The sequence below is a fragment of the Numenius arquata genome, chromosome 11 (genome assembly GCF_964106895.1).
Source record: "Numenius arquata chromosome 11, bNumArq3.hap1.1, whole genome shotgun sequence".
NCBI classification, from domain to species: Eukaryota; Metazoa; Chordata; class Aves; order Charadriiformes; family Scolopacidae; genus Numenius; species Numenius arquata.
Window position 1 is genome coordinate 323042 of NC_133586.1, and position 15648 is coordinate 338689.

The 15648-nt window shown below is 66.9% G+C and overlaps 1 protein-coding gene across 1 annotated transcript; it reads left to right on the forward strand.

Annotated features, from left to right (window-relative positions):
- The first annotated feature begins 316 nt into the window (after positions 1-316).
- FURIN (furin, paired basic amino acid cleaving enzyme) lies at positions 317-13091 on the forward strand. Its single transcript, XM_074155482.1, has 15 exons — positions 317-702; positions 5809-5907; positions 6604-6699; positions 7241-7369; positions 7584-7660; positions 8020-8108; positions 8326-8498; positions 9515-9727; positions 10032-10132; positions 10267-10370; positions 10572-10689; positions 11567-11746; positions 11844-11968; positions 12334-12450; positions 12523-13091. Exons 1-15 carry the CDS (start codon positions 523-525, stop codon positions 13089-13091), a joined length of 2370 nt encoding a protein of 789 aa, XP_074011583.1. The 5' UTR covers positions 317-522.
- The last annotated feature ends 2557 nt before the right edge of the window (positions 13092-15648 follow it).

The window sequence follows — 15648 nt, forward strand, 5'->3', positions numbered from 1 at the left end:
TCGCTGCAGATGGTGGTGGCAGGAGGCACGGCTTCCCTTGCCTGGCCTCTCCCCTCCTTTGCTGCCCTTCTCCCCTCCCGCTTCATCTCCCGTGTTTGTAAGCGCAGAGCGTGAGTACACATTGGGCAATCGGAGGGTAAACAGCGGCTCCACACCGGGCAGCTGTGCCGGGACGCCCTGCCGAGCTGGCCACCACCATGGCTCCTGGGATCCCACGCGGCTGTGGGTGGGCCGGGGTGGGCAGCAGGGCCCCGGTGCTGGGTGCGGCGGAGCCTGCCTGCCCCGGGTTTGAGGAGAAGCACCCCGGGCCCTGACCACTCTTCCATCTCTCTGCAGATTGTGCTGCTGTCCCCGGCGGTCTGTTCCTGCTGCTGCGGGCTCGTCCCCATGCTCTCTTGGGCTGAGCAGGGACCAGCGTGGCAGAGCGGCCGGCACGCCTTGGGCTGCTGACGCAGGGACGCCGCTGGACCCGCTGCTCCTGGGACCCTCCTGCTGCCCAGCTAGAGGAACCCCGATACTCTGATGGATCTGAGGCCCTGCTCGCTGCTCCTGCTCTGGACTCTGGTGGTTGCCCTCGCTCTCCTGGCGCAGGAGGTGCTGGCCCAGCGTATTTACACCAACACCTGGGCTGTGCTTGTTCCCGCGGGGCCCCAGGAGGCTGACAGACTGGCCAGGAAGCATGGATTCCTCAACCTGGGCCCGGTAAGTCCCCCGCTTCCCTCTCCCTGTGGATGCGGTGTCCTCTACCGTGGTCTGGGCAGGCGCTGGACTCAGCCCCGGAGCCGTCTTGGGGGCTGCTCTTTCTGGCAGCAGGGCCGCTGCGTTTGTGCTTGCTCACTGCTTCCGTCCAGCCCCCGCTGCGTTGACTCAAGGGTGGTAATTAGCTGGATGGAGCTGTGGCCTCTCCCTGCCAGCGGGACGGTCTGGTGACATGGCACGGCTGGACACCACGGCACACTCTGCTTGCTGGAGGTGGAAGGAGGAAAAGCCCATCCCAGCATGAGAAAACTGGGAGTGCTGTGCATTGGTGGAGAAGGGGAGGGCCCCCAGTTCCCGACGGTGTTCCCCGCAATGAGCTGCCCCAGTGCTGCACAGCCTTGGCTCAGCCGGGGCGGCAGCAGCCCCTCCTGGGTGTCCCCAGAGCCCGTGGTCTGATGGCAGCCGCGTGTCCTTGGCCCTAAACTGCCCTTCACAGAAGGTGTGTCAGCAGGTTCCCGCTGCTCTCAGCCAATGGAGGGACGGGGCAGAGCATGGAGCTGTGCTGGGGCCGGCACTGCCGTCACCCTCCTGGCAGCAGAGCAGGGACAATGGGGTGACAGTGAAGGAACCAGGGTCCCTTGTGTTCCTCACAGTCCCAGCTGTTCCTGGCCTTGTCCCCAGCGCAAGGAGCATTATGGTGCTCTCCTCCCAGCAGCCTTGACAGGGCCCAGTTCCCCAGTGCTCCAGGCCTCAGGCTCTGCCATGGCCCTCGCAGGTCTGGCCCTGAGGTGTTGGTGTGAAAGCCAGGCCTTGGCCAAGAGCGGTGGGGCTGATGGCCAGGCTCCTGCTTGCCAGCATGGCACTGCGGGCAGGACATGTCTCTGTTGGCAGGCTACTTCTTGCAGGCCAGCGCTTCTCCTTGTAGCGTGATGCCGGCTGCCCCATGCTCGGCACAGGCTGATCTGTGGGGCTTTTCTCAGCCCTGCGCTGTGGGCAGGGCACTGGCCTCTGGGCTGGCAGCGCACAGGGGCTTTGCCCATGGAGCTGGCGCCAGCCTGGCTGCCGTGACCAAGGCGGGGGGCAAGGGGATGGGCACAGGAATGGGTGCTGCAGGGCTGGCCCAGAAGGACACCCGGTGGCCCCCGCAGAGGGAGCTGGACTGGTGCTGCTCCGGCAAGGTGAGGCTGGCACCGGAGGAATGGAGCCCGTGCGGCTCTGCCAGCTCCCACTGGGCTACTGCGTCCCTGGGGGTCTGTTACCCCGAGAGCAGGGTGCTGCTGCCGGGCTGGGCTGGCTTTCCGGGAAGGAAGCGAGGGGCCAAATCCCAGAGGAAATTGCACAACTTGTGGCTGCGGTGTCAGGACCTCACTGAGCAGCTGCCGGCGCCGTGCTGGGTGGGGAAGGTGGTGCCTTGTCCTGCCGTGTGAAAGGAGTCCGGCATGGGGCGGTGGATACACGGGGCTCTGGGGACAGGGAGCCCCGAGTCCTTCCTCTGGGGCTTGGGCTGGAGGAGGGAACTCTGGGGGGGCCAGGGCCAGCCCCCACTGAGGGTGTGTGCACCCAGGGGGCAATGAGGTGGTCTCGTGCAGGTTCTCTGCGTGGAAGTGCCTTAGAGCCGGTGTCATGGCAAAGGATGTGTCGGTCCAGGGCTGCTGCCGTGAAGAGGGGATTGGGAGAGTGGCCCAGGATGTGCCCCACTGGGCCCGGTCTCTGCGGAGGCTCCTGGGAGTGCCGAGGTGCCATCAGCCTGCTCCCGGGAAATGTTTCTTTGAAGACACAGCTGCAGAGCCTGGTGCCCCTTGGCCCGGGCAGCTGGGAAACACCAGGCTCTGTGGCTGTGTCTTCACTGGCCCAGGGTGCCCGTCAGGGCCTGGGCAGCAGTTCAGGGCACTGTGGCTCAGCAGGGAACCCAGGCTCCCTGCCTGGGAGTCTATCCCTGTGAGCCTCGGAGACTGTGTGCCAGCTTTGCCCGTCGGTGCTCACCTCTCCCTGCGCCATTTGATCCGCGCTGGAGGCTGGAAGCTCGGGCTGCGGCAGGAGCTGCTGGTCTGGGCACGTTTTTGCCCGTTCTGGAGCCCGTCCTGGTGTCTGTGCTGCGGGATGAGGCTTGGCTGGCCCGGGCAGCCTGCTCCGCAGGGGGGCCATGGCAGCCTGGTGGGAAGAGCAGGGCTGGAAGGAGCCAAGTGTTTCCTCCTGGGAGGTTTCTGGGCTGCTGTTCCTGGGGGGGGGTGTTCCACTGGGACAGGATGCGACAGCCAGGCTGGAAGGGGGGGGACCGGGTGCTTCTGGCAGTGCCCCAGGGAGAGGCCCCCAGGGTCCTTATCTGAGAGGATCCTGGCCTCAGCATGGGGTCTGGACACTGTCCTCGCAGCCACGCTGTCCTGGCGTACTCCCTGCTCCGCCACCGCCTGCAGAGCCGGGGCAGGCAGGCCCCTGGGACAGCCATGCCTCTGGTGCCAGTGGCCTCGAAGGGGACCCAAAGGACAGTGCCAGGGGGGTGCAGGGGAGAGGGATGGCTGAGGCAGTAGCGCGGTGGTTCTCCCCGCTGGGGCTGCTCTGGGGGAGGGAGTGCAGGGGCTGCCTGCCCCAGCTGGGCATGGGGAGCCCTGGGGAAGGGCCCGCACTGGCAGGACACGGGGGCCGAGCAGCCCCGGCTTGGGGAGGAGTGCTCCTACCTCCCGTCCTGCTGGGCTGCGGGTCCCCGCCGGCCCCTGCTGCTGCCCAGCACATCCCCCTGCGCCCGGGGACATGGGCGGGAGTGCGGCAGCCCGCTGGCCCCGAGGCTGGCTGAGGTGGCCAGGAGCTGTGGCAGAAGGTCAGGGCAGGAGCTGGCACTGTGCTCCATGGGATCAGCACTGCCTGCCCCGGGGAGGCGCGGGGCTGGGGGGGCTCTGCCCTTGCTGAGGACAGGGACTGTGGGGATTAGGGTGGGAACGTGTGGGCTGGCTGGCTCCTGGCTGCCACCGCAGTGTCTGTGCAGACCTAATCCAGTCGGATGACCAGGCAGAGCCACAATCTGCTTGCAGGAACAATCGGGGCTCTGTCCTTACCCCCTGAGGGTGTGAGGGGGTGCTGGGGGGAGGGCAGCAAGCCTGCAGCTCGCTTTCCTGTCTGCCAGCCTGGTGCAGATGCTTTTCACTGCGGCACCTCTCAAGTGCTCTGAGCTGCCAGGCGTCCCAGGGGGACTGGGGGGACGGGGTGTGCGGTGGGGAACGGGCCCAGGTCTGTCCCTGGTGACTGTGGCAGTGCTGGAGGTGCAATTCTGCCGGCTGTGCCCCTCAGGGAAGGGGTGCGGAGCTGCAGGCTGAGCCCTTGCTGTTCCTCCTCTAGGGCAGGAGCAGAGCTCAGGTGCCACCAGCATTGGGGAGCACAGCCCCACATCACGAGCACCACATCTCAGGGGGCCAGTGTGGTCTGCGGCTGCCCTGGGTACCACCAGCTGGCCCGGCGTGGGGGTGATTTGCACCCTGCATTGGCCCCTGCCCCAAGCTTGCTCCCCATCACGGCCCCAGCTCTGGGTGAGCGGCGTCCTGAGCCAGCAGCTGGGGGCTTTGCTGGCCCCTTCCCTGGGGACTGATGTGAGCTGTGAGCTACAAGCACTGGACTCCCCTGGGGATGGAGCCGTGGACACAAGTCCTGACCCTGGTGTTCGACTCCTGCTCGTGCTGGGCTGCCCCGAGCGGAGTCTGTTCCCTTTCCTGCCCACGAGCAGCTGGTGCAGGGGCGGCTGTGCTGTGTGGAGCCCCATGGAGTGGAGCAGTTTCATTTCGGCGGGCGGGGTCTTGGGGGCTCCCCCAAGCAGGGGCAGTGCAGGCTGGGCTCCAGGTGCTGGGCTGTGTTTCCCTTGCCCCATGGAGCACGGAGGGACTTCAGGGTGAGGTGCGTGACTTGGAGAGCCACAGCCCGGATTTGCAGCCCCTAACACCGGTCAGCCGGGTGCACCTTCCCTCCCCGGCTGGGCTCTGGCTGGCTGTGTGGCTGGCCAGGGTGGCGGCACATCTGCAGAGCTCTGATAAGATTGAGGGGGGCGTTGTTAACTGCAGCCAAACAGTTTTGTGCCAGCCTCGGGGGGCAGAATGTAAGATGTCCTTTCCCTCGTGTTCCCGCAGCCTTTACAGCCCAGCCCTGACGGTGATGCCACAGCCTGGGCAAACAGATCCTGCCTGTGGCTGCTGCCCAGACTTTGTGGCTTCCAGCAGGGCAGGTTGGCCACTTGGCCCCCTTCTCCCCAGTCCAGGCAGGCTGCTGGGCTGGGAGGCCGGGGGCAGCAGGGGTGGAGCCACCGCGGCCAGTCCAGCCTCTGGGACGTGCCGGAGGGGATAAGGAAATGACAACACTGGAGAGGGTTCGGGGTTTAAAAATAACCGGCTGGGCGGCTGCGTGGCCTCCTGGCCCAGCTGTGCTGGAGTCCCGTCCTGCCCCAGCCCTGCTGGGCTGTCCCCGCATGCCTGGGAGCTGAGCTGCGGCCAACAGCATGGCTCCTCGGCTAGTGGTGGCCCCCGCCTCCATGCCTCCCTCGCTTTGTTCCTCTGGAGCTGGCTGTGCACCGAGGTGGAGACTGGCACAGGGTGGGTGCTCTGGTGGGACACTGGCCTGGTGGGGAAGGGCCCTGCGAGGGGCCCGTCTGGAGGAGCAGAGGCTGGCTCGGCCCCTCCCTCCCTCCCTGCCCTGGCTGGGGCCATCTGTGGAGCGGGGTCTGGACCCCCTGGACCCCACCTCACCAGTGAGAGGGGGTGCGGGTTGGATCGGGGAGGGGAGTGGCAGTTTTGTCCCCTGAGGTTGGAGCCTCCTCCAGGCTGGATCCCAAAGGCCTGTCCCTCTCCGCTGCTTGCCTGGGGCCTCCCTGCCATTGTTGGACAATTGGGGACTTAGTGCCATGCAGGAATCTGCGGGAGAGTGAGATGGGCAGAGGCCACGTCACTGTGGCCCCAGGGTCTCTCCTGCTGTCTTGTCACCAGCTGCCCCAGCATCTCCTGCAGCGTGTACCAGCAGCGGAGCAGGTGGCCCAGCCTGTCTGTGGCAGCCCTGGGGCTTGGGACTGCAGGTGGGGGGACAGGGAACCAGGGAGACTGGGCTCTCATGTCCATCCTGCTCCTTTCCCGGTTGCAGATCTTCGGTGACTATTACCACTTTCGGCACAGCGGTGTGGTGAAGCGTTCCCTCTCGCCCCACCAGCCCTGGCACAGCCGTTTGGCCAGGGAACCTCAGGTACGTGCTGTGGGGGGGCCACCTGCAGGGGCCTAGCTTTGGTCCTGGCCCTTTTTGCTGGCATGTGAGCCAGCACCGGGCACAGGACAGGGCTGAAGTGCCTTCAGCCGTCCCCTGGCATTGAGGCCCGTGGCAGAGCCGGGTGGGAGCCCAGCACATGCCTGGCAAGGGCAGGGGTTCAGCAGAGCCGGTGTCACTGGCCTGTGGGCTGCTGTGATGGCAGGGCACGGGGCAACCCTGGCTCCCTGGAGGGCTCTCCATCCTCATACATGGGACAAGGTGTGCAGGGTGGTGCTGGCAGTGCCAGATCCCAGCGCGTGGTGTGGCCGCGCTGCCGGCATCTCCGTCCCTGGCTGTGGTCCAGGGCTCCGGTGCTCTGGCAGTGCAGCGGGGCGTGCAGCGTGTCGCAGCGGGGCGTGCAGCGCGTCACCGCGGCTGGCAGGCTCTCCGCAGAGCTCTGCGCTCTGACCTGCCTGCTCCGCTGGAGCGAAGCCTGTGGCGGGAGCGCTGCCACCCCGGCACGGCTGGGCGGGTGGGACCAGGGGGGGACGGTTGGGTGCTGTGGGAGCTCTGGGGGTCAGATGCTCTGCCAGCCCAGGGCTGGCTGTGAGCTCCCCAAGGAGAGCCCCTCTGGGCTGGGGGGCAGAGGGTGTGGGGAGCTGCCGAGGGGAAACCCCATGCTCTCTCTGCCCCCAGGTGCAGTGGCTGGAGCAGCAGGTGGCAAAGCGCAGGACCAAGCGAGACGTGTTCATGGAGCCCACGGACCCCAAGTTCCCGCAGCAGTGGTACCTGGTGAGTGTGGGGTGGGGGTTGCGCTGCTGGGCCAGGAGGGGAGCCCCGCAGTCACTGCAGCAGGTTCTGGGGATGCAGATGTGGCACCTGAGGGACAGCAGGGAGGAGGAAGGCCTGAGGCGGCCACCTGTGCCGTGGGTCCAGGGATACCCCAGGGAAGAGGCCGCGCTCATGGAGCGGTGGCTCCTGCCGGGGTGCTGGCAGGGCCGGGGAGAGCCAGGGGCTGGACTAGGAGGGAGCAGCCCTTTGCCTGGCCCAGGAAGGGGGTCCGTGCCTGCCTGTGCCATCAAGCTCGGGCACAAGCCTGGTCTCTGAAGGGAGCCGTGTTTATGGGGCCCAAACAGAGTCTGGGGCTCAGTCTCCTTTCAGAGTGGCCTTCCTCGGGTGGCTGTGCCTGGGTCCCCTGGGATTTCCTCATCCCCACGCCACAGCAGCGCAGGGTGAAGGCTGCCTCTTGCCCGCCCTTACAGCTGGGGCTGGGAGGTGTTGGGCAGTGCCAGCAGCTAGGTGCAGCTCCTATTGCCAGGGCTTCTCTTGGCAGTACAACACCAACCAGCGGGACCTGAATGTGCGTCAGGCCTGGGAGCAGGGCTACACGGGCAAGGGCATTGTGGTTTCCATCCTGGATGATGGCATTGAGAAGAACCACCCTGACCTGGAGGGCAACTATGTAAGTGTGGGGTGATGGCATGGAGAGGTGTGCCATGGGAGCCGCTGGGTGCAGCCCCAGAGCTGCTGTGGTGGGACATGGAGGGAAGCGATAGAGGTGGGACTGGAGCCTCCTCCACCCCCCAGCTCAGCCCAGCCTCAGAGCTGTGGCCCCGGGGCAGTGGGAGTCTGGGGGCAAGGTAGACGGTCTCTTAACTGCCAGATCTGTCTTCCAGGATCCAGGGGCGAGCTTTGATGTCAATGACCAGGACCCAGACCCACAGCCCCGCTACACACAGATGAACGACAATAGGTGAGGCAGAGGCAAGGGCTGCAGAGCCCAGCCGCGGCAGGGACTCGGTGCCAGTGCCATTGGGAGGTGACTGCGGGAGGGTGCAGGGGTGGTGGCACACTTCTGTCCCACGGAAGAATGCCCTGCCTCCCCTTCTGATGCAAGCAGTGTCCTTTGGGGCTGCCCAGTGCCCGTGCAGGCTGTTCAGTCCCTGCTGCTCTGGAGCAGGAGGGTAGATGGAGGTGCCCTGCGAGGCTTTTGTTGGCCACCTGGTTCGGGAGGGATGTGAGGCAGCCTGGGCGCTGGTCCCTCCAGCTGCAGCTGGTGCCCGGTGCTCCTCACATCCCATCTGAGCACACTTGGTCCTGTTCTGACTGCAGACATGGCACGCGCTGCGCTGGGGAAGTGGCTGCCGTGGCAAACAACGGGATCTGTGGTGTTGGTGTGGCTTACAACGCCAGGATTGGAGGTGGGTGACACCCTGCCCTGCACCAAGAGCAGAGTCTGCACTGGGCTCTGTGGGTGCCTTGTGGCCAGAGGAGTGGGCTGTGCCAGGGTCTCGGCATTGCTGGCCAGGGTAGCCCATGGCATAGGGCGGCAGCAGCGGATGGAGTGCTCTCGCATGGCCTCCAGCGTGGCTGCGCTGCCCCGTCCGGTCGCCCGTGACGTCTGCTCTCTGGCCCTAGGCGTGCGCATGCTGGATGGGGAGGTGACTGATGCTGTGGAGGCCCATTCCCTGGGCCTCAATCCCAACCACATCCACATCTACAGTGCCAGCTGGGGCCCCGAGGATGATGGCAAGACTGTGGATGGCCCGGCCCGGCTGGCGGAGGAGGCTTTCTTCCGAGGGGTCAGCCAGGTGAGCAGGAGAGTCTGCTGGGGGAGCTCCTGCCCCTTCCCCTGGGTCTCCCTTGCTCTGCCTGCCCTGGTTGTTGTCCGGGCCATCCAGTGATGAGCTGTTTATGAGCTGTCTTACAGCCCGTCTGCAGGATCAGGCTCTGTTGGTTTTTCCTGTTCTTCCTGTGTGATGGCTGAGTCAGGGCTCCTCCCATGCAGGGTGTTTATCTCACCTTTCCGGGGAGCCCTGTCCCCCCTGCTCCGAGGGCTCCTGCCCAGTCCCATGCTGGGACAGTCTCTCCCCCCTCTCCAAAGCCCTGTGCTGGCTCCTGCCTCGCTTCATGCCAGCCACTTGTGCTCGCTTCCTCCGCTTCCTCTGCCCGTCCTCCCCCCGCTGTCCCCGTGTGCTGTCGGTGCAGCCTGTGCCTTGGCATGGCCCTGGAGCACGGTTCAGCTGTGCCCTGTGTTCTGCCTGCCATTCCCCGCAGAGACACGCATGTGCTGCGCAGGGCGTGCTGGCAAACCCCCCTGCTGCTACGCCAGCTCTGTCACACACGCTGTGATCGGAGCTGTGGTGTTTGGGTGCCGAACAGACGGTCGGGGCTGCTCTGCCGAGCTCCCGCAGCGCTGCAAATCCCACACGGGCAGAGTCAGCCGGGGTGATTTCCGAGCAGAAGAAGACATTAGATCTTGGAAGCCAGGTTTTGGCAGGGCCTTCTGCCACCCAGTGCCTGACCTGTTGGGGCAGCCCCTGCAGAGCTGCCCCAACATCTCCGTGGGCATGGCAGTGGTGAGGGATGGGGGTGCTGGGTCCCCAAGCCGGCATGCTCACCGGTGGCATCCTGCTGTCCCCCAGTGTCCCAGCTGCATCTGCTCAGTCCGTCCCCCTCAGGCTGTGAGAGCCCTGGGGCCAGCACCATCCCCTCATCCCCAGACTGGGGCTTCCCACCATGCGGCAGCGCGGGTGACGCCGGTGCTGGCCCTCACCGGCAGCACGGGTGACGCCGGCGCTGGCCCTCATCCTACCTCTGTTGGTAGGGCCGAGGGGGGCTGGGCTCCATCTTCGTCTGGGCGTCCGGGAACGGGGGCCGGGAGCACGACAGCTGCAACTGTGACGGTTACACCAACAGCATCTACACGCTGTCCATCAGCAGCACCACGCAGTACGGCAACGTGCCCTGGTACAGCGAGGCCTGCTCCTCCACCCTCGCCACCACCTACAGCAGCGGCAACCAGAACGAGAAGCAAATTGTGAGTCGGGGCTGTTGGCGTCTGTGGGTCGGGGGCTCCTGGGGGTGGGACAAGCTGTGGCTGCCATAAGTGTCTCTCCAGGAGGAGCAGGGCTGGCCCCCTCTGCCATGCTGTCGCTGCTGGGTTGCTCCCAGGGCTTGGTCTCCTTGAGTTAAGGACTCCTGGGGGAAAACTCATGAGCTGCCCCAGGAGCGGTGGCTTTTCCTCACCGCTTACAGCCCTCACGGGGACACCAGCCCTCGAGCTGGCTCCTGGACATGGCCAGCGCCTGTGGCACCTCCTACCCCAGCGCTCCTCTTTGCAGGTGACGACTGACCTCAGACAGAAATGCACCGAATCGCACACAGGGACGTCGGCCTCGGCACCCCTGGCTGCTGGCATCATCGCCCTCGCCCTGGAAGCCAAGTAAGGGTGGGCACGGAGCGGGGCTGGGCTGGGGCGGCTTTGCAAGCCCTGTGAGGCTGCGGCACCTGGGCACAGACCCTCCTGGGGCCAGGAGGAGCTGGGGGCTGGTGCCAGAACCCTGTGTCTCCCCGCAGCAAGAACCTGACCTGGCGGGACATGCAGCACCTGGTGGTGCAGACGTCGAAGCCGGCCCACCTTAATGCCAACGACTGGGTCACCAACGGCGTCGGCCGCAAAGGTACCAGGGTGCTGGGGACGGAACAGGGGCTCCTGTTCCTGCAAGCAACGCTGGCCCAGGCTGCCAGGGCAGAGCACCCCAGCAGCCCTGGGGGGTGGAGGAGGCAGGAGGCCCTGTTGAGCTGTGCAGTGTGGCTGGGCACACGTCCCCTGCCTGGGATCCCCAGCCCTGGGGATGATGGTGACCCCTCTCTGTCCACAGTCAGCCACTCCTACGGCTACGGCCTGCTGGATGCCGGGGCCATGGTGAACCTGGCCAAGAACTGGACCACAGTGGGACCTCAGAGGAAGTGTGTCATCGACGTCCTCACAGAGCCGAAGTAAGGGCTGGTGAGCCCAGGAGGGCATCACCCAGCGTCTGCTCCACGCATGGCCCTGTGCAGGAGCCCAGGCGCCTGTGAGCCCAGGGCGAGGAGTGGGGGGGATCTCCGGGGCTGAGCTGCCCCCGAGACCCCCGACCATCCTGTGAGAGCCTGGGCAGAGCCAGGAGAGCCGCCTGCAGCCATCCTGCGCCAACGTGGGCTGGCAAGCCTGCCCGCTGCTGCTGGGGCTGGCCGGCACGGCAGGGGTGCGGGCGGGCTGGGACACTGTGGTTTGGGAGCAGCCAGCGCGAGTCATCCCCAGACAGAGGGGCTTTTCAGGGGTCAGACAGAAGCTCCTTTTACTCCCATTTGGCCGCTGCCACCGCAGTGCAGCGTGTGCTGTGTCTCATGTGCGGCCGGGGGACTCCCCAGGGGCTCTTGGGGTGCGAGGGGGCTGGGGCTGGGCCCTGCCTCTGCCCTGTTCTGGTCCCCTGGGACACAGTCCTGCCCATCCAGAGTGGGCACTCCTTGTCACCAGCATCCTGTGCTGGCTCCAGGGCCGGTGCCGCAGGCGGCTGCGGAGGGGACGGCTACACAGGAGCAGTGGGATGGGGACACCCTCGCCACACCATGCAGGGTGGAGCCGGCCCCGCAGCGGGCGAAGAAAGGGCCCATTCAGGGCTGGCACAGCGATGGCAGGCAGCGTGTGCTCGGCCAAGCAAACCCTGCCATGCCCAGGAGCCGGGGTGGGCCCCTCTTGCCTGCGCCTTGTCCGGGGATGGAGTGGAGCCACCGGCTGCTGTGGGCTCCCCTCCCAGGGAGGGAGGGGGGGGCCACGGCGTCCTGTTAGTGCCCCCAGGGTGGGACTGGGCTCACTCTGGCCTGCCCTCGGCAGGGACATTGGGAAGCGCCTGGAGGTGCGGCGGAAGGTGGATGCCTGCCTGGGGAAAGCCAACTACATCAGCCGTCTGGAGCACGCACAGGCCAGGCTGACGCTCTCCTACAACCGGCGGGGGGACCTGGCCATCTACCTTGTCAGTCCCATGGGCACCCGCTCCACCCTGCTGGCTGCCAGGTAGGTGCCGGGGTGCCCTGGGGCAGCCCCAGGCCCGTGCTGGCACCAGTGGGTTTGTGGGACGCTGGCACCCACCTTCTTGCCCCCCTTCACCCAGGCCCCATGACTTTTCGGCTGATGGCTTCAATGACTGGGCCTTCATGACGACGCACTCGTGGGACGAGGACCCCTCCGGGGAGTGGGTGCTGGAGATCGAGAACACCAGCGACGCCAACAACTACGGTAGGGCTGGACTGGCCTCACCCCCACCACTGCCCTCCATGAGCAGCACAGGCACCCAGCATCCCCCCTGGTGCCTCTGAGCAGAGGGGCTGGTGGCACCACAGAGGCTTTGCAGTCACCTGGCTGGGGAGAGGCTGGAGCTGGGCACAGGAGGAGGGGATGGGGCTGCTCTGGAGAGGTGGAGGTTTGCAGTAGCAGGAGCCCCCCACCCTTTGGGCAGCCCTGCACTGGGGCATGGCCACGCGCTGGGGGCTCTGCCAGGCAGTGGGCACAGCCCCGCTCTCCCCTGATAGCCATGACCAGTACAAGCCCCATCCCTGAGCGTGTGTGGGCCCGTTGGTGGTCTTCACTCCGACTTGTTGCAGGCACACTGACCAAGTTCACGCTTGTTCTCTACGGAACGGCCACCGAGTCTCCCAGCCTCTCCAACCAGCTGGAGAGCAGCGGCTGCAAGACCCTGACACCCAGCCAGACCTGCGTGGGTGAGTGTGGGGCCGGTGGGGAGGGCATGGGGCCATGGGCAGCCCCCCTGTGCTGACCCTCCTCTCCCACAGTCTGCGAGGAGGGGTACTACCTGCACCAGAAGAGCTGCCTGAAGCGCTGCCCTCCCGGCTTCGCCCCCGGTGTGCAGAGCACGCACTACAGCCTGGAGAACAGCGTGGAGCCCATCACGCCCCAGCTCTGCCTGCCTTGCCACCCCTCCTGCGCCACCTGCGCCGGGCCTGGCCCCAACCAGTGCCTCACCTGCCCCGCGCACTCCCACTTCAGCAGCCTGGACCTCTCCTGCTCCCACCAGACGCAGAGCAGCCGTGCATCCCCCGCCCTGGCAGACGGCGAGGGGCTGGCCGAGGCACCCCCTACAGCCAACCTGCCCGTCCTCATTGCCAGTCTCAGCTGTGTCCTCATCGTTGTCATATTTGTCACCATCTTCCTGGTGCTGCAGGCGCGCTCAGGCTTCAGTCTGCGGGGCGTGAAGGTCTACGCCCTGGACAGCGGGATCATCTCCTACAAGGGCCTCCCCTCCGACATCTGGCAGGAGGAAGGCCCCTCTGAGTCGGACGGTGAGGATTACGAGGCCCACAGCGAGAGGACTGCCTTCATCAGAGACCAAAGTGCCCTTTGATGAGCCCTCCCGCCCCTCCCTCCTCCCTGCCCAGCACCGCAGGGCCGGGGCAGGTGAGGCCGAGGGGCCCCGGACTCTGTCCCCGTCCCCCTCCCACACCCCAGCAGCCCGGGGCTCCCCCGCCGCCGGCACCGTCCCTTGGCCCCGGCCTGGGCTGCCGGGCACAGCCCCGCCGGCACCGTCCTCAGCTCGGCACCGTCCCAGTCCCACACCATCTCTCTTGGCCCCGCGTCCACCCTTTGCTCCGCACTGGGGTGTTTGATGGTGGCAGGGTCCCTGGCACTCACTGGCCCTGCGCTGGCAGCCCTGTCCCCTGCCCCTGGGCGGCTGCTGCTGGGGCTCACACGAGTGCCCCGGGGTGGGCAGCGCGTGGGGTCCCTGGGTTGTCACTGCTCAGGCTGGGCTGGCTGGTGCAGGGCCAGCTCTGCCCCACAGGGCATCCCCCCTGCCACCCGCCGGGCCTCTGCCTGCGTCCCTGCTCAGCCCCTGCCTCCCAGCTCCCCGCCACCTCCCCAGGGCCTGTCCGCCTCCACCCGTGCCCTTCAACAGCAATAATGGCCAGGCCTCAGCCTCTGCTGCCTGCTCACCCGCTGCCCGCCCGTCCCACCGCGGCCGCGGCTGCCTGCAGCCTGGACAGGAGCCCCCCTGCGCCAGAGAGCATGGGGCAGGGCAGCGCCTTTCCCTCTGCCCGACCTTCAGCCCCCCCCCAGCGCGGGCAGGGACCCCCTCGCACAGACCCTGCTCTGGGGGGCTGCCCCGGGCCCCCTCCTGTTCTGTCCCCAGGCAGGGCTGTGTGCTGCAGGCTGGGGCAGTGGCGGTGCCTGCGCTGCCTCGGCTCTGCCTCGGCTCTGCCTGCTCCCTGCCCGTGCCGGGGCGAGCCCGGCCCCCCTGCAGCCCCTGCCCCCCGACGTGCCTTGCCCCCACTTGGTGACAATCCGTTCCGCTCCCTGCCGGAGGCCCTTCCCGGCACCGCCTGCCCTCGCTGCCCCTTCCCCGCGGGCTGGAGCCGGTGCCGTGAGCCCCTTCACCGTCCGCCGCTGCACACCGGGGCCGTGGCACGGGCTCCCACCCGCCCCGTGCCAGCGCCAGCCCCAGCTGCTGCAGACGGAGCCGCCGGCTGGGGGCCACAGGACTATTTTTCTATAATAACTTTTTGGTGCACAGTAATTTTTTCTTGTAATTTAATCAGCCGGGAGCTGCCTCCTGAGCCTGTTTTTAATTTAATGGATGTGGATATAACGTTAGAGAGACTGAGTTATTAAATGTTCAGAACTATGCAATCCAGCTCCGGTGCCTGTGCTCTGTGTGCCGCAGCAGTGGGTGGCCCTGGTGGCAGGAGGGCACAGGGTCATCCCCTGCTGCTGCCCTGGGCCCGTGGGACCCCCCTCATCTGCTCTGCAGCCGCAGGAGGGGGCTGCCCAGGCTGCTGTGCTGCCCACCATAGTGCAGCTGCAAGAGCCTGCGGTGCTGGGTTCCCCCACGGCCAGCACAGAGAAGTCCCCTCAGCAGGTAAAAAGCCCCCCAGAGCCAGGGGCTGCCCTGCCCAGGCTGCAGGCAGGAGCTGGCGCTGGGCAGGGGCTGCTATCTGGGGATGCAGTGGGGACTCGGCGCCCAGACGGGGACTGGCCCCCTCACCTGAGCAGAGAAGCAGCTGCTTGTTGGGAGCCCGCAGAGAGGGGAGCTGATTCAGGAACTGGCTGCGGTGGGTGGAGGTGGGGGGGGTAAAAGTCTGGGGGTACTCGAACCACTTTCCCGCAGCGCCTGGGCTGAGCCTAGGGACCAGCTGAGCTCCCGCACTGCAGCCCTGTGTCCAGCGGCCCCTGCAGCCAGCCCTGGGGGGGGGACCTGGGACCCACCGGTGCCCCAGCTGACCCCAGGGCAGAGCCCACCCCAGCCCCACCGAGCCCTCCAGGAGGGTCTGTTGGGGCTGCCCTCACTCGTCAGGGGCAGCTCCGCTCTGCAGAACCCCTTGGCCTCGCTGCGCCCCTGCCTGCGGTGGCTTCCTGTGGTCTGGAGCGAGTCCCCATGGCGTGCAGGCAGCTGCAGGTGCCGCTCGGCCAGCTCTTCCCTTCCGTGCGAGGCTGGGCTGGGGACAGGTCTCTGTCACCCCTTGGCTGGGGGCTGCGTGGCCCAGAGCTGCTGGGGGCAGCCTGGCACCACGGGCTGGCTGTGGCCATCGGGTGCTGCAGCAGTGGCTCCTGGGGGGGAGTGGGCGGAGGCTGCAGCCCCACAGGGCTCTGCAGGACACGGGGGGGGGGCAGATGGAGGATGTGAAACTGGGCAAGCTGCAGCATGGGCCACAGCAGCCTTCCTGCTGCGGGCAGCGGTCAGGGCTTCCAGGGAAGGGGAGCTTCTACACCCGCCGTCGCACCAGAGCCTCGCAGCACAATCCTGACTGGCCTGGCACTGCAGGGGGGGGCAGCAGACGGGCCCCCAGGCTCGGGTGCTTCCCACCAGAGGTGCCCGGTGTCCCTGGTGCAGGCAGGGAGGGCTCCTGCACTGCCAGGGAGGTGCCAGGGGATGCTGGTGGGATGCTGGGGACGGGGAGAAGCAGTCC